Genomic DNA, 18398 nt, shown 5'->3' with positions numbered 1-18398 from the left:
GCCTGGAATGTCCTCTCCGACATCAGAATTGATGTTGGGAAGAAGGCTTCTGGGCCTGGAGAGAGGCTTTTTTTTTTTTTGTGCAGCAGGGAGGGACAGGAAGTGATCGCCTGTCCCGTTTTCCCCGCGCACAGCTTCGGGACGCTGTCCCTGAAAATGGGACATTTTGGCATCCTGAAGCAGTATGTGGGGACAACGGGACAGGGGATCCGAAAACAGGACGTATGATCACCTTAGCCATACCAGACATTAAATCTAATCCATTTGAAACAGTAACACTTACTTGGAGGGTGTTCTAGATTTTTATTTATTTAAAATATTTAGAGCCCACATTATCCCACAGTTCTAAGCAGAATACAACTGGTTAATAAATACACAATAATGCAACATAACAGAAAATCACCCCAAAATTATATGCCCATTCCTCACTTCTTAGTTTTCCGCGGATCTAAGAAGTCATCCTTATTAGCCTGTGTCTGTCAAGGTGATCAATAATGCGGTCCTTTATCAGCGACTCTACCATCTTTCTCGGTACTGAAGTCAGACTCACTGGTCTGTAGTTCCCTGGATCTCCCCTCAAACCTTTCTTGAAGATCGGCGTAACATTTGCCACCTTCCAGTCTTCTGGAATCTTTCCCGATTTGATCGACAGATTGGCTATTTGAAGCAGTTCAGCTATGGTCCCTTTCAGTTCCTTGATGACCCTTGGATGGATGCCATCCGGTCTTGGGGATTTGTTTAAGAAATTCTTCCCCCTGAGTAATCTACATAAATACATACTCTCACGAACTGCCCAACTGTTCTTACCTGGCTTTTATAATGCTTATCTCATATACTCTCCTCTGTCTAAACCACACACAATCGCTGTAACAACATCCTCACATTAGAGATATACCTTTTCTCTATATCTCTTACACTCTTTTGTGTTTCACATAGTGCTCAAGTCATATTCAATCTCTTTTTCATAACAGAGGGAATGGCTTGTTTGTCCCATTCTCTTGTTCTCAATCAATGACTCCATTGCTTAATTTTTCTATAGGTTGGAACCTTTCGTGGTCCTTTTACTGTTTGCTATGAGATTCTCAAGTATACTGCAGTTTTCAATGCTTCTTTCACACATATGTTATGCTTACATATTATTTGCATATTATGCTTCTTGGAATCTAAACAAATCCCTGTTATGCAGCCCTTATGAATAATTCAACACAATCTCCCATTAATATTATTTCTTGGAATGTAAATGGTCTTAAAAATCCCATTAAAAGGAAAAAAGTTCTAATTCACCTTAAGAAGTTTGTGCCTTGTATAGACATGCTCCAAGAAACTCATGTACCAGTCACCTCTTATCTCATCAAAAGTTGTAAATGGATTAATTATTCCATAGACTCTCCTTCTAAGGCAAGGAAGGGTGGAGTTTCTATTCTCTTCCATAAATCACTTAATGTCCAAATTCTACAACAATTAATAGACTCTGAAGGCAGATGGATAATAGCACAGCTCAAAATACACAGTCATCTTTTGGTAGTAAATATTTATGCTCCCAATTCATATTCTCTTGACTTTTTTCTTAATCTCATCAACAAGATTCAAGAGCTTGAACCTCACCCATTAATTATAGCGGGAGACTTTAATGTTCCATTTGATCATGTCCTAGATGAGCAATCTAAAAGCATGTTCTCCCAACAAAGGTCTACAACTGCTTTCAATTCCATGATACAACAGCTAATTTTGACTGACCCCCTGGAGACTTCAGCATCCAGATGTTAGAGAATATACCCATCATTCAATCCCTCATCAATGTTTTTCACATCTAGATTATATCTTTATCTCCCATTCTTTATCACAATCAGTAACTTAGTCAAATATCTCACCAATTCTCATTTCAGATCATGCCATAGTTTCTCTTTCCTTTACATGGCAAATTACGAGCTCTCCCAGATCCCCACTATGGAGACTTCAACCAGCCCTTCTAGAACAGGACAACATCACACATATTAAGAAATTTATCCAATAATTTTTTGCTACTAATCAAAACCCAAGTATAAACCCATCAACCATATGGGAATCCTTTAAAGCAACTCTAAGGGGTGAACTCATCTCCATGGCAGCATTTAAATCTAAATTGGACAAATCCGCTATGTTGGGTTTGGAAACCTTAATCGAAGAAGCTAAACATATTGCTACTAATGACCCCCTTGTTCTTAAAGTGGCGCTGCACTTTTAAGCTGTTCGTACCGTGGCTCCATGGATGACATCACCCACATGGGAGAATATGCTGCCTGCTTGTCCTGGGATAATCTCACTTACTTTTGTTGCCTGACCTACTAGAGCCAGTATTGCTGAGGCACTAAAGGTTGTATTAGGAGAGGGATGCACTACTGTAGGAGCTTTTCTTCCAATATTAAACTGTTTAGAGTAACTTGGGGTCAGGGTTTCCTCACCCATTCTCCTTTGGCAGAAATGCTTCCATTTCGAAGAACGTGCTTTGCCGCTCCTTGATAAGATTCTGCAGCTTATTAAGCTCATTTTTTTCTTCTTCCTTCACAGATGACTTGCACCTAAGAAGAAAGGAAACAAGTACTCTTAGCACACTATTTCACTCAGTGTGGGTATTTTATTTATTCATTTATTTAACAAGCTTATGGCCCGCCTAAGACCTAAGCGGGATCCAAGAATACATACACAAATCCCAAGTACAAAATGAAATCCATAACAAAGAATAATAGCAAAACATATAATATACCCATAACACCCACCTATAAAATAAAATCTCCTGGCATGCCACTGCCAGAACTCAATCCAAAGGAAGAAGCCATCTAGTCAACGAATGAAGAGAACTTTCAGTTCCTTCACTGCATAATTATTTGTCATCACCTCCCCTTGCCTCCAATACCTGTCCAGCAGGGAGCCAAGCAAATGGATTCGAGCTAATGCTTGTCTAGTGGGCTGAAGTTGGAGAACATTGCTTCTCCCTGAACTCTCTCCAGCAGTGTCTCTTACTTGCTGCTTCCTTCTCCTCCGTCAGCTTTCCTCTGGAGATAGAATCATGTGGGACCCTGTAGTCCCCCCCAAATGACCAAATTCACAGGAAATTTGATGGAGGTGACAGCAGCAGTAAAGAAGCATTGTTCACAGGATATTCCTGCAGGCTGGAGGACTATGGGCAGAAAGAACAGAAAGTAAGACTCTGCTCTGCCAGATGGTGGTTGATTTACAAGGACAAAAACATACCAGCACAGCTGAGCAATCCATCTACTTTTCCTACATCTTAACTAAATCCAACCCTTGAATTTCTGCACCCTCAAGTACTCCTGTAACTTTTGACATGAATCTTAACTATCAAGTTTTTAATTGTCAGACGCCTAGAATTTATGATTAGCGTTTTATCAAATTTTAATAAAACCGGAAACTTGATCTAGCATAAGTGCTAGCTCGGTGGGTGCTAGAGTACCCTCAATATTCTTTCCATATTTGTGAAGACAAAAAAGAGAACCCCCAACCCCCATCATTCCCTCTTCCCATCCTTTGGACCCTTTCACCTGCATAGAATGTGTGCAGCATTGTGTATGTTTAGTATAGCGGTCTCAAACACACGGCCGCGAGCCGCATGTGGCTCTCCAGGTTTTATTTGCGGCCCGCAGTCTGGACACGATCAACAGCATTTCTCTTCCCCTTTCCCTTCCTTTTGGAGCAGCAGCGTGTCTGGCCGGCTCGTTCCGTTCAAAGCCGCGGGTTGGCGGCTCCTCGCTCTATCCACTCCTGCATCGGAAGCCTCTCTGACGTCACAACATCAGAGAGGCTTCAGACACAGGCGCGGATCTCGCAAGGAGCTGCCACCCGCGGCTTTGAACGGAACGAGCCGGCCAGACACACTGCTGCTCCACAAGGAAGAAAACAGAAGGGGAGGGGAAAGAGAAATGCTTCTGCTACATAGGAAAGGGGGACCCTAGGGAAATGCTGTTGCTGCTGTACAGGGAAAGGGAGAGGGAGGGAAAGGGGAAGAGAAATGCCTCTCCTGCAGAGGAAAGGGGGAAGGGAAATGCTGCTTCTGTTGCTGCTGCACCCAATTGGGGAAACAGAGGGAAGGAAGGAGAAGGGAGAGGAGAGGAACAAGAGAAGAAGCCAAGTTCATGGGAGGGAGGGAAGGAAAGGACATATCAGACCATGGAGGGGGAGGGAAAGATGCCAGGGCATGGGGGAAGGGAAGGAGACAGATGCCAGACCAGGGGAAAGGAAGGAAAGAGCGAGGGAGATAAAGGAAGGAAAGAGATGCCAGACCATGGAAATAGGAGAGGAAGAAGAGAGAGTTGGGAAGGGAAGACATGGAAACGTAGATTTTGAAAAGAAAGCAGAAAAATTGAACATTAAGTTAATGCCAAAGATGGATGCAAGGCAGAAAGTGAAGACGGAGAGAAAAACAGTCAAAGGACAAGAAGGCCCTGGAAACATAGTTGAAAGCACAGAAAAATAAAGTCACCAGACAACAAAATGATTTTATTTTCAATATAGTGATTGAAATGTGCCAGTTTTGAGAAAGAAAAGATATTAAACTTTAAATGTGAGGGCTGCAGAAAAAATAGTTAATGTCTTATTAAAGAAATGACAATTTTGCACGAGGTAAAACTCTTTATAGTTTATATATCTTTCCTTTTAACTGTTAAAGGAAAGTTTTATAAACTATAAAGAGTTTTACCTCATGCAAAATTGTCATTTCTTTAATAAGACATTAACTATTTTTTCTGCGGCCCTCCAAGAACCTACAAATCCAAAATGTGGCCCCGCAAAGGGTTTGAGTTTGAGACCACTGGTCTAGTAGTAGTAGTATCAGCCCCAGCTCCATTCCTATCTCTTCTTACTTAAGAACATAAGCAGTGCCTCTGTTGGGTCAGACCAGAGGTCCATCGTGCCCAGCAATCGTGCCCAGCGGCGGCCCATCAGGTCTAGGACCTGCATATTAATCCTCTACCTAAACCCTTCTCTCCCCTTTTCCTTCAGGAAATTATCTAATCCCTTCTTGAACCCCAATACCGTACTCTGTCCTATCACACCCTCTGGAAGCGCATTCCAGGTGTCCACCACCCTTTGGGTGAAGAAGAACTTCCTAGCATTGGTTCTGAATCTGTCCCTTCTTAATTTTTCGGAATGCTCTCTCGTTCTTGTAGTTTTCAAAAATTTGAAGAATCTGTCCCTCTCCACTTTCTCTATGCCCTTCATGATCTTGTAAGTCTCTATCATGTCCCCTCTAAGCCTCCGCTTTTCCAGGGAAAAGAGCCCCCGTTTCTCTAATCTTTCAGCATATGAAAGGTTTTCCATACCTTTTATCAATCGCGTTGCTCTTTTCTGAACCCTCTTGAGTATCACCATATCCTTCTTAAGGTATGGCGACCAATATTGGACGCAGTACTCCAGATGCGGGCACACCATCGCCCGATACACTGGCAGGATAACTTCTTTCGTTCTGGTCGTAATACCTTTCTTGATAATACCTAGCATTCTATTCACCTTCTTAGAGGTCGCTGCGCACTGTGCCGATGGCTTCATTGTCTTGTCCACTATTACCCCCAAATCCTTTTCTAGGGTACTTTCACCCATTACCAGCCCTCCCATCATATAACTGTACTTCGGGTTTCTATTTCCTACATGCAAGACTTTACATTTCTCTACATTAAACTTCATCTGCCATCTCGTCGCCCACACTTCTAGTTTGTTCAGGTCCCTTTGTAAATCCTCACAGTTCCCTCTAGTCTCAAATCCACTAAATAGTTTGGTGTCTGCAAATTTTATTACTTCGCACTTCGTCCCTGTTTCTAGATCATTTATAAATACATTGAACAGAAGCGGTCCGAGTACCGACCCCTGCAGAACACCACTCGTGATCCTCCTCCAGTCAAAGTAGTGGCCCTTTACTCCTACCCTTTGCTTCCTATCCGCCAACCAATTTTTGATCCATCTATGTACGTCTCCTTCCACCCCATGGTTCTTCAGTTTCCGTAGTAGGCGTTCATGGGGTACCTTGTCAAAGGCTTTTTGGAAATCTAAGTATTCGATGTCTATGGGGTCCCCTTTGTCCATTTGTTTGTTAATTCCTTTGAAGAAGTGCAATAAATTCGTTAGGCACAATCTTCCCTTACAGAAGCCATGTTGGCTTGTTTTCATCAGTTTATTCCTTTCTAGATGCTCATCGATGCTGTCTTTTATCAGCGCTTCCGCCATCTTCCCTGGAACTGAAGTCAGACTTACCTGTCTGTAGTTCCCTGGGTCACCTCCTGATCCTTTTTTAAAGATGGGCGTAACATTAGCTATCTTCCAATCCTTCGGGATCACGCCTGTTTTCAGGGATAGATTACAAACCTGTGTAGTAGTTCCACTATTTCCTCCTTTAATTCTTTCAATACCCTAGGGTAGATTCTGTCCGGGCCCGGAGATTTGTCAGTTTTTAATCTATCTGTTTATGTACGTCTTCAAGGCTTACCTCCATGGATGTTAATTTTTCTGCTTGATCTTCTTTGAAGATTTTTTCAGGTTACATAGAAGCATAGAAGATGATGGCAGAAAAGGGCTACAGCCCATCAAGTCTGCCCACTCTGCTTACCCACCCCCTGTCTATGCTCTAATGACCCAATTTCCTTATCTTGACCCTCGTAGGGATCCCACATGGGTATTCCATTTATTCTTAAAGTCTGGCACGCTGTCTGCCTCGATCACCTGCACTGGAAGCTTGTTCCAATGATCAACCACTCTCTCTGTGAAGAAATACTTTCTGGTGTCGCCATGAAATTTTCCGCCCCTGAGTTTGAGCGGATGCCCTCTTGTGGCCGAGGGTCCCTTGAGAAAGAAAATATCATCTTCCACTTCGACACGTCCCGTGAGGTACTTAAATGTTTCGATCATGTCTCCCCTCTCCCTACGTTCCTCGAGAGTGTAGAGCTGCAATTTGATGTGTCCTCTTTTGTAAATACTGACGAAAAGAACATGTTTAGTCTATCCGCCACTTCCTCTTTCACCACTCCTTTCCTATCTCCTTCATCCAGCGGTCCCACCTCCTCCCTTGCCGGCTGCTTCTCTTTAACATAACTGAAGAGCGGTTTGAAATTTCGTGCTTCCTTGGCTAGCCTCTCTTCATATTCTCTTTTTGCTCTTCTAACCACACGGTGACATTCTTTTTGATGCTTCCTGTGCTCTTTCCAGTTCTCCCCAGTTTTGTCCTTTTTCCATTTCTGGAATGAATTTTTCTTATCTCCTATCGCTTTCTTCACTTCTTTAGTTATCCATGCCGGGTCTTTTGTTCGGCTCTTTTTGCATCTTTTTACTTCCCTTGCCTGTTCCCATATTCCACTCCGAGTCCAGCTTCTCTTCCTTCTTTACCCTTTCACTTGTACATAGAAAGAGAAGCATAGGAGAAGTAAGAGCTATGATATTATCATTTCGTTGATACTGTAGTTAAAGTGTTTCAATATTGGGAAAAAAACAACGTTTTCAGAGTTTTACAAAATAATGGTAGCTGGCCTTTCAGTCTAATAGAGTCAGGGAATCTATTCCAGATCTCTACCAACTTGAAGACAAAAGATTGACTAAGCTTCCCAGCAGATTTGATTCCCTTAAAGGAAGGGAATGTATTTCTCAAATGACAAAAGGGGACAAAAGAGTCAAATATTCCTTCTCTCCCTTGCTTCCTCCCCATGGTACTGCATATCTCGCTCCCTCCCCAAATCCATCATTTGTCAATCTCCACCCCCATCCCAGCATCTGCCTCTCTCTCCCTCTTCACCCTCTATTTCCTACCCCCTCCTCCGCAATGGGAACGTCTCTTTCTGTTTCTACTTCCAACCCCACAGCAGAATCCGCACAACCTTTCTCCACCTCCTGACTCCCCCACCTACCGAACTCCCTGACTGCTGCATTGAATCTTTGGGCAGCAATGAGGCGAACCTGCTGCCGTCAGCATGCCCCAGAAGTCTACACGGGAACAGGAAGTCGCAGCAGAGGAAGGGAAGAGGAAGAGAACAAGAAGGAGCAAAGAAGAAAAAATTAAGGGAAAAGAGTGTGGTATAGAATGTAGCTAGGCTGAGGGAAGAGAAGGACTTCTCTTCCCTCGGTTGAAGAAAAGTGCTATGAATGGCCTGAATGGAGGGAGGGAGGGAGAGTATGATGCTGACAAGTTGCGAGAGGGATGAGAGAGTGCTAGGACTAGCTTTTGATCGGTCCACATTAGCTGCCCTTTTCTTGACATTTAGATAAAGGTTGGTCACTTTACAGATCTTAATGTCATCTGCAAGATTTTAAAAAATCTTTCCAATTTTGAACAGATCCCAGAGATGCTCCAGCCTTCTCTCCTCAGAATCATTTTCATTTACCAGTATTCCCCCGATATTCGCAGGGGTTCCGTTCCAGGAATCCCCGCAAATCTTGAAAAAACGCGAATACGGTTTTTCATGGGGGAGATGCGGGGATAGGCAGCAATATAGCAGCGGCAGCCACTGCCCGGCCTGTCAGGAAGTCTGAAGAACGCTGAATAGAAAAACCGCGAATACGCTGAACAGAAAAGCACACGGTTCAGGCACCTCACAGGAGGCATGCGCTCCGGCGAGGAATCTCGGTTGAAGTCACTTCCATAGGTGTTACTAGTGGGGGAGACAGGAGAGAGCAGCCGGAGAGGCAGGAGAGAGTAGCCGGAGCACCTGCGAGTGAAGGAAATCACTCGCGGTATGCTCTGACCGCCTCTCCCTGCGTGTCAAAGCAGCTCCTGATTGGTGAGGCCTGACTTTATTGCAGGAAGAGGTGGTCGGAGCATACTGCGAGTGATTTCCTTCACTCGCAGGTGCTCCGGCTGCCCTCTCCTGCCCGGTCATTCGCAGTCGCAGCCTTTCGCGGTCCTGGCCGACCACGAATGACTGGGGGAGTACTGTACCTTCTAGCTTCTCAGTTGTTTACAAGTCTCATGTTTGAGACAATATTAAAAAAATTTATTAACATTTAACTGAACCACTAAACTTTCTAGTCAACTAACCAAAGATGCAGTTTTTCAGCCACTGAATTATCACCCTCCAATTAAACCTTTTTCTTACCAGTCTTGCAATCTCAAATCCTACCTCTGTATTAACTTCTAGCACCAAAATACCCTCCTGTCCAATTACTGCCTTTACTCGGTTTTGTTCCACTCTTCTTCCCAGGTCTTTCAGTTTATCCATTCTTGTACATGTCCCTCTTCCTCAGAACCGCTGTATTTTTTCCAATGTTAACCCTTTTGTACCACATGTTCAGAAAACCATTAGCAGCCTCTTAACTTTAGTACTAAACCTTCCCTCGTTCTACCCCTTTTAAGTTTAGTCCATAGTTCTGCTGTACAATTTTCCTTCCTAGTGTGGGTCATTAGTGTGGGCAGACTGGATGGGCCGTGGCCCTTTTCTGCCGTCAGTTTCTATGTTACTTATATTCCAATTTAACCCATATTTTTAAATATTCCTATTTTACCACCACTAACACAGAATAGTACTTTGCAAAAGAGAAGACAACAGAAGCATGCATGTTATATCCATCCATCAATTTTCATTCACTTCCACCCTCTTACCTCCAGTTCAAACGTGCTCCTCTATTTTAACCTCTGAAGCCAAGACTTTAAAGGCAATTCTATAACTGCCGCACTATTTCTCCTTTCTCTTGGGACGGTGCTCTGATGAGCCAATTGTCCAAGTACAGGTGCACCTGCTAACCTGCTCTGCAGAGATGAACAGCTACCACCACCATAGCCTTGGTGAAAGTTCAGGGCGCTGTTGATAGTCCAAAGGGAAGTGTTGAGAATTGATAGTGATTCTCCAACATATGGAATCTGAGGAACTTCTTCTGTTCCAGGAAGATGAGGATGTGAAGGTAAGCTTCCGTCAAATCTAAAGTGGACAAAAACTCTCCTGACTCCACCACTGTGATGATGGACCAAACAGTCTCCATTTGAGACCAAGGTACTCTCAGGGTCAAGTTAACATGAGCCTTTTTTTGGCATAAAAAAGTGTATGGATTATCTCCTGGAGCAACTGGTTTTATGGCTTGTATATCTAGTAACCTCCATAGCGTTGCCCTGATTCTGGCCGGCCTATCCATGAACCAGTCGGAGAAAGGGTGTGCAACCTCTATCTTGTAACTCTCTCTCTGATAATGTCTAGGACACAGCAGTCATATGATATCTGTTTCCAAGCCTCCAGATAGTCCGATAGCTGACCTCCAATCTTCAAAGGAGTGGTGGGATGGCTGGCATCATTATGACATTTTTGGCAGTCACTGCAGAGCAGAAACCTAAACCTGGGTTCCTCTGGTTCCTAAAGAATTTCTGTCTGGAGCTTGGAAAAACTTTCAGAGTAGAGATTTCTATGGCTTACTGATGAGAGCAACTAGAGCCACAAAAGGACCCTCAGCTTTGGACTCTAGCTGCTGTCTGGCAAAAATTTTGGCTGGCAATCTTGCACATTGGCCATAAGATCATCAAGGGAAAGATGTTGGATGAAAGGGTAGTTGAGAAAAGGAGAGATGGTGGATCTGGGGATGTTGGGGTCCATCGCTGCAGCTGCGGGGATGGAGATGAATAAAAGGAAAGATGCCAGACCTACAGGGGAGGGGAGGGAAATGGAAGGGGAGGACAGAGATGGAAGATGGATGGTTAGCACGGAGAAAGAAGGAAATGACAAATGGACAGAACCTGGCAAGTGAGTTATCAGAAGACAACCAGAGCCTGGGACCACCATGATTTCAATAATGACCAAACAAAAGTTAGAAAAAATAATTTTATTTTCCGTTTTGTGATTACAAAATGTCAGATTTGAAATGTGTATCCTGCCAGAGCTGGTGTTAGATCGCGAAGTGAGCTAGGATTTAACAAGAGAGAGGAAAAATATTTTTTGTTTGTTTATTTTGTTTACAGCACAGCACCAGTGTGGGTAAGAGAGGGTAAAGGGGGCGAAGAGACTATAAAATAAACCCACCAGGATGTTTGAAAAAAATCACCCAATTGGGCAGGAAAATCGAATCAAATTGAAAAAAATCAATTCAATAGGCTGACTCAAATCACATATTTTTCCCCTGAATCGGGCAGCACTACTGCTGGGGGCTTCCTCCAAAATGCTCCCTAAGAATGCCATTCAGGATACTGTTCTCACTGGCAAAGGAAGGCAACTGAAACCTGAGCTCCCACAGGCGAGCCATCTCTCCCAGACATCCCACTCATTTGCTCAAGGCTCTTGTTGTGGCTCTTGTTATAAACCCTGGTTGAAAGAAAAGAAACTGGAGGAGGGGTGGGAGGAAACTCAGACTCCAAAGTTATGACTCCTGGAGTTACATGGACAAAGGCCAGGATGTACTCCTTATCCAACTCAACTTGAGCGCAGCCTTTGACAAGCTCCACCTTGGAATCCTACTATCCAGACTATCTGAGATTGGGATCAGGAATACAGTACTATCCTGATTTGCATCCTTCCTGGACCAAAGATAACTACGTAACCTGCCAAACTCGGTACTCTCAAAGTCAAGATCTGCAAGCTACGGAGGACCCCAAGGCGTGCTATTGTCTCCACTACTATTCAACATCTACATCAGACCGGCCCTTGGAATTGCAAAGAGGCAATAAATCCACATCCACTCCTTCGCAGATAATATACAACTCTACATTCCACTGGGCAAAGCACGGGTCACACAACTTGAGACTCTACAAACAGCTTTGTGAAGATTAAAGCATGAATGACAGCCAACAAACTCCAACTGATCCCATCTAAGTCTGAACTATTATGGATTCGCCGAGAGACTTGCCTCACCTCTCGCCCGTACATCTACTTGGACAACATCATTCTGGAACCCAAAGATCACGTGTCCAGCTTGGGCATTATACTGGATGCTGGTCTGACTCTATCAGCCCAAATCTCCAAGGTAGTATCTGCCTCCTTCTACTACCTACGACAACTTAAACTCATCCATCCTTACTTCTCTGAATCAGACTTCACCTAGCTGTTATATGCCATCATACTGTCCTGCCTGGACTACTGCAATGGTCTCTATACAGGCCTACCGGCCAAAGCGAAACACTGACTACAGAGAGACCAGAATGCAGAAGTGAGACTCCTACAGAACCTTGGCCCTTTCAAAATCATCTCCCCCGCACTGAAGCAAGCCCATTGGCTTCCAATACATCAACGCTTCATAACATAAGAACATAAGCAATGCCTCTGCTGGGTCAGACCTGAGGTCCATCGTGCCCAGCAGCCCGTTCACGCGGCGGCCCAACAGGTCCAGGACCTGTGCAGTAATCCTCTATTTATATCCTTCTATCCCCTTTTCCAGCAGGAAATTGTCCAATCCTTTCTTAAACCCCAGTACCGTACTCTGCCCTATTATGTCCTCTGGAAGTGCATTCCAGGTGTCTACCACGCGTTGGGTAAAGAAGAACTTCCTAGCATTTGTTTTGAATCTGTCCCCTTTCAACTTTTCCGTATGCCCTCTTGTTCTTTTATTTTTTGAAAGTTTGAAGAATCTGTCCCTCTCTACTCTCTCTATGCCCTTCATGATCTTGTAAGTTTCTATCATATCCCCTCTAAGTCTCCTCTTCTCCAGGGAAAAGAGACCCAGTTTCTCCAATCTCTCAGCATATGAAAGGTTTTCCATCCCTTTTATCAGACGTGTCGCTCTCCTCTGAACTCTCTCGAGTAACGTCATATCCTTCTGAAGGTACGGCGACCAATATTGGACGCAATACTCCAGATGCGGATGCACCATCGCCCGATACAATGGCAGGATAACTTCCTTCGTCCTGGCTGTAATACTCTTCTTGATTATACCTAGCATTCTATTCGCTCTCTTAGCGGCCGCTGCGCACTGTGCCTTTGGCTTCATTGTCATGTCCACCATTACCCCCAAGTCCCTTTCTTGGGTACTCTCATTCAATAATATCCCTCCCATCGTATAGTTGTACCTCGGGTTTCTGCTTCCCACATGCAATACTTTACACTTCTCAACGTTGAACTTCATCTGCCATCTCGTCGTCCATTCCCCTAGTTTGTTCAAGTCCCTTTGCAATTCTTCGCAGTTCTTCTTTGTCCGAGCTCCACTAAATAGTTTAGTGTCATCTGCAAATTTTATTATCTCACACTTTGTCCCTGTTTCTAGATCATTTATGAATATATTAAATAGCAGCGGCCCAAGCACCGAGCCCTGCGGAACACCACTTGTAACCCTCCTCCAGTCCGAGTAGTGGCCCTTCACCCCTACCCTCTGTTTCTTACCCGCTAACCAGTTTCTGATCCATCTATGTAAGTCTCCGTCCACTCCATGGTTCTTCAGTTTCCGGAGTAGACATTCATGAGGCACCTTGTCAAAGGCTTTTTGGAAATCTAGGTATATGATGTCTATGGGGTCTCCTCTGTCCATCCGTTTGTTAATTCCTTCGAAGAATGCAATAAGTTAGTTAGGCACGATCTCCCCTTGCAGAGACCATGTTGGCTGGTTATCAAAAGTTCGTTTCTTTCAAAATGTTCATCGATGTTTTCTTTTATCAGTGCTTAATGTTAGCTTTTAAATGCTTTCAAGGCATGACCCCCTTACTGCCTAGCAAGAAATCTCCCAATTTACCATCCTCGGTGGCCCCTCCAATCGCAACTTGAACTCAGGTTGTCCAACCCTCCAGCAAATCGCCCGGAAGCAATCGTACTCCTACACCATGCCTAAACTATGAAACCAACTCCCTCCTGCCATCAGGGAAATCAGCAACCTATTACCTTTCTGGAACCAACACGCCCCTGGTCTCAAACTTTAACGAACCGGGACCTGGTGCACCTGAATCTGTCAGCCATTGCTATGCTCTTATCTACTACAGCCATGTAGATACCATTCTGAGACTCTATATAGCTTGTATACTCTTAGATTCACTAAAGCATGTATGTTCTCAATTTCCCCATAGCATGTGTGTTATCAAAACCCGTCTCAATTTTCTGTAACAATAACGAGCTACAGGATCAGTAAACTAAACCTTAAGTTTATAGGCCATATCTTTTCTATACAAATAGAGTCGATTCGGTTTACAGTAAGATTAATAACTAAAACTAAAAGGAGAAAGGAGGAAGAAAGGGTTTTACAATTTTGAAAATAAACAAGTTTTCAGATGTTTATGAAATATTTGAAGAGAGCCCAAATCTTGCAACTGTAAAGGAATATTATTCCATAAATCAGTTATTTTGTTCTTGTGTGTGCTATTGATCCTGAAACGTCTGTGTATGTATCCCTGTAACCTGGGCTATAAAACAAAATAATTAATTCTTTTCCAGCAAGGCCTGCATTCTGAAACATGCCCTGAAAGTTATTTTAGGCACAAGACCAGTGGGAAAGTTATTGCTACTGCTACTGGCCTGAACACTCAACCTCTAAAGCCAGCTCCCTCGGGGCTGGACAAATTAAATCATCCCTTCTTCTTTGCAGTACAGACCTCTTTCTGCTAATCATTAGTGCAACCTAGAGCAAATGTAGCAGAGTTCTTCCAATCCAATTATTTAAACCCCTTTTGGGGCAAGAAGGAAAGAGTGCTGAACAAGGGAGGGGAAAGGGATGAGTGAGAACTCCTCAGACTCATAGTGCTCTGGATCAAATTTTTTAAAAAACAACACTTTTCTGTATGTTTTTTTTTTTGTTTTTTTGGGGGAGCTTAAAACCTCAAGTGAGATACTCCTTTGCTCAACTAATGCCGAAATTCAGGAGTTCACAGTCTACCCATCAACATCTGGTGGAAACAGAGAAACACTGGAACATCTCTTATAAACCAATCCCTTCTAGGGAGAATGTGGTGAAATCAGTTAGCTTAGTGGGGTTTAAAAAAGGTTTCGATAATTTCCTAAAAGAGAAGACCGTAGGCCATTATTGAGATGGCTTGGGGATAAGACAGAGTACAATTCTGGGGTTCAAAAAGGGACTGGATGACTTCCTGGAAGCGAAGGGGATAACAGGGTACAGATAAAGGTTTACCTTACAGGACATTGAGCGAACAGGGTATGGACATTTTAGGTTAGGTAGGGAACACTTACAGGTCATGGACCTGGGGGGCTGCCGCGGGAGCGGACTGCCGGGCACGATGGACCCCTGGTCTGACCCGGCAGAGGCAGTGCTTATGTTCTTATATTCCTAGGATATGCAGCATAAAATCTGTTTTACTACTTGGGAACTAGCTAGAGTCACTTGGGACCTGGGTTGGCCACTGTTGAAAACAGGATACTGGGCTTGATGGGCCTTTGGTCTTTCCCAGTATGGCAATTCTTATGTTCTTATTTAAGGCTGCACAGTGCCCTTATTAGGACAAGCAAACTGGACTTTTTTTTTTAACTGTCTCCATCCACTGGTTGAAGGACAATTCATAGTTTCTGGACTACTTCAGAGAAGACACTAAGCAAAAACTCTTATAGGAAACCTGTCACCTGAATGTCATCATCCATCCATTCTCCTACTTGTTCCAATATTCCTTAGAATGTTGGTTGTATTAATTGATTGTATTCATGCTCTAATGGTTCTCTTTTCCCATCCCAAAATGTCAACATTACATACTCTGCAATGCTCATTATGTCTGTATCTTCCTACGTGCCCCCCTCATTTCCCTGCAACCAAGCACACTCTTCTGTTTCCTGGTATCCTTGCTCTATCCTCCATACCTAACGTGACCATTTATTTTTTTCATCAAAACGGGACATCTATTAATATTCAGTCCCGCCCCCAATCCCACCCTAGCCCCACCCCCAATTTCTTCCATTCATTTTTCATGTACACACAATATCTTACTTCATAATGGTAACCATAAAATTAAAAAAAAACCACAAAGCACCCTATATGCAGAGAAAATGTTAATTATTTATATTTGGGGTTTTTTTTAACGATGTCACCTCAGTAACTATAGAAAAATAGACAAATATAGTGCAAAATATAGACGGCAGATATAAATTTGCAAAACTGACACATTTTTATCACTAAATTGAAAATAAAATCATTTTTCCTACCTTTGCTGTCTGGTGATTTCATGAGTCTCTGGTTGCATTTCCCTCTGACTGTGCATCCTATCTTTCATTTCTTTCTGCACTCAGGCCCAACAATTGTCCCTTTCTATTCCCTCCCTCCTTCCTTCCTATGTCCTTAGTGTCCCCAGCACCTCCTTCCTATGTCCTTAGTGCTCCCAGTGCCTCCTTCCTATGTCCTTAGTGTCCCCAGATCCAGTCTCAGTTCTCCTTTGTACCTTTGTTCCAGGTCTCCCTTTCTCTCTCTCCCTCCTCTGTTATGATCTTGCCTCTCTCTGCTCTTCCTCAGGGGCTCTCCCCCTCTGTCTGCACCTTCCAAAGTCCTGCTTCTGCCTCTTGTCTTTCCCCTTTGGTCCAGGCCTTTATCTCTAGTCTTTCTTCTACTTACAACCCCCCCTACTCTGCCGTTTTCTCTCCTTCCTTCATCCCTCCTTCCTATGTCCCCTCACTGCTTCCAGCCTTTGTCCCACCCCTCCCAAAAAGCCTGCCTGCCTCCCTCCCCCAAAGTCAGCCTTCCTGCCTCCCCCAGAGCCAGCCTGCCTGTCTCCCCCAAAGTCAGCCAGTCTGCCTGCCTACCTCCCCCAGAGCCAGCCAGCCTACCTGCCTCCCCCAGAGCTAGCCAGCCTGCCTGCCTCCCCCAAAACCTGCCTACCTCCCTTCCTCCCCCAGAGCCAGCCAGCCTGCCTGCCTACCTCCCCCAAAACCTGCCTACCTACCTCCCTCCCCCAGAGCCAGCCAGCCAGCCTGCCTGCCTATCTCCTCCCCCCCCTACGGCAGAAAACAAAAGGGTCCACCGCCACTGCTCCTCTGCTGCAAACTGCTGGAACCCAGAAGCCTTCTTTCCGACGTCAATTCAGCGATTGGCTGGCCCGGAACGTCCTCTCCGACGTCAGAATTGACGTTGGAAAGAAGGCTTCCGGGTTCCAGCAGTTTGCAGCAGAGGAGCAGCGGCGGTGGACCTAAATCAGGCCTGGAGGGAGGCTTTTGGTTTTTTTTTAAAATTTTTTGGTGCGGCAGGGGAGGGACAGGAAGCGATCGCCTGTCCCGTTGTCCCCACGCACAGCTTCCAGACGTTGTCTCTGAAAATGGGACATTTTGGGCATCCCGAAGCTGTGTGTAGGGACAATGGGACAGGGGATCCGAAAACGGGACTGTCCCGTTCAAAATGGGTCGTATGGTCACCTTATCCATACCCTCGTTCAGAGGCGATCCTAATGCCACATACTTTCTTAACCCCTCTGACAGCTCTTTCAACTTCTTCTTCTGTCTTGCAATGGAGCTGGAACAATTTCCCTGTAGTTTGCTTAACTCCTCCAGCTTCTGCTTGTACAACTTGTGGGTCTCCTGAAAAAGAAACGGAAATAGCATGAATCAGAGCTGCTGTTGTACTAGCAGAACCTTTAATTAGTAGCATATCCCCAAAACAAAAATCGAATTTGTAGCATCTCTCTTCTGAAAGCAACATGCAATGCACAATTCAGCAGTGCTGCAAAACATTCTAAACTAAACTAAACTAAACTAAATCTTGGATTTATATACCGCATCATCTCCACTGATGGAGCTCGGCACGGTTTACATGGTTAGGGAAGGAACGGAAATCCAATGGAATTATATAAGTAAGAGAGGAGAGAGGTTTAGGTGTAAGAATGCCAGGAACGGGACGGGGTTACGTTTTGGAGAAGAGCCAGGTCTTCAGACGATTACGGAATGGTAGAAGTGGACTCAAATTGCGGAGAGGGGAAGGGAGACTGTTCCAGAGCTGAGCAATTCTAAAAGGGAGGGAAGAGCCAAGTTTACCAACAAGGGAGATGCCTTTTAGGGAGGGATAGGATAGTTTTAATTTTTGCGAGGATCTAGTGGAGGTTGGATTTGAGGAATTCCAGGATAGCGGGATAAAAGGAGGGAGGATACCATGGAGGATCTTGAAGGTTAGACAGGCACATTTAAAGTGGACCCTGGAAATAACGGGAAGCCAGTGGAGTTTGGATAGGAGCGGTGAGACATGATCAAACTTACTTTTTGAGAAGATAAGTTTAGCCGCGGTGTTCTGTATTAGTTGGAGTCTGTGAATGCTTTTCTTTGTTACGCTAAGGTAAATGGAATTGCAATAGTCCAATCTGGAAAGGATAATGGATTGTACGAGGACGGCAAAGTGTTTTTGGTGGAAGCAGGACCTCGCTTTCCTCAGCATGTGAAGGCTGCAAAAACATTTTTTTATCAGGGAGTTGAGGTGGTCATTGAAGGATAATGATGAATCTATGGTGATGCCCAGAACTTTGCTAGAGAACTCCAGCTGTAGAGAGGAACCTGTGGGCAGTGGGATTGAGGTGGGTAATTGATCAAGTTTGGGGCCGAGCCATAGTAGTTTGGTTTTGGACT

General features: G+C 44.3%; 1 protein-coding gene across 4 annotated transcripts in view; it reads right to left on the bottom strand.

The window, feature by feature from the left end:
- Positions 1-18398, bottom strand: part of TMEM120A (transmembrane protein 120A) — a 59458-nt gene that overhangs the window by 37698 nt on the left and 3362 nt on the right. For all 4 annotated transcript variants that reach the window (XM_033922486.1, XM_033922488.1, XM_033922487.1 and 1 more), the window contains exons 2-3: positions 17245-17363; positions 2442-2558 (exon numbers count right to left, since the gene is read on the bottom strand). In XM_033922486.1, the coding sequence (XP_033778377.1) occupies positions 2442-2558; positions 17245-17363 (236 nt within the window). The remainder of the gene's footprint in view (positions 1-2441; positions 2559-17244; positions 17364-18398) is intronic.

This window comes from Geotrypetes seraphini, chromosome 15 (genome assembly GCF_902459505.1).
Source record: "Geotrypetes seraphini chromosome 15, aGeoSer1.1, whole genome shotgun sequence".
NCBI classification, from domain to species: Eukaryota; Metazoa; Chordata; class Amphibia; order Gymnophiona; family Dermophiidae; genus Geotrypetes; species Geotrypetes seraphini.
Note: the sequence above shows the minus strand (reverse complement) of the source record. Positions and strands in the feature narration are given on the sequence as shown.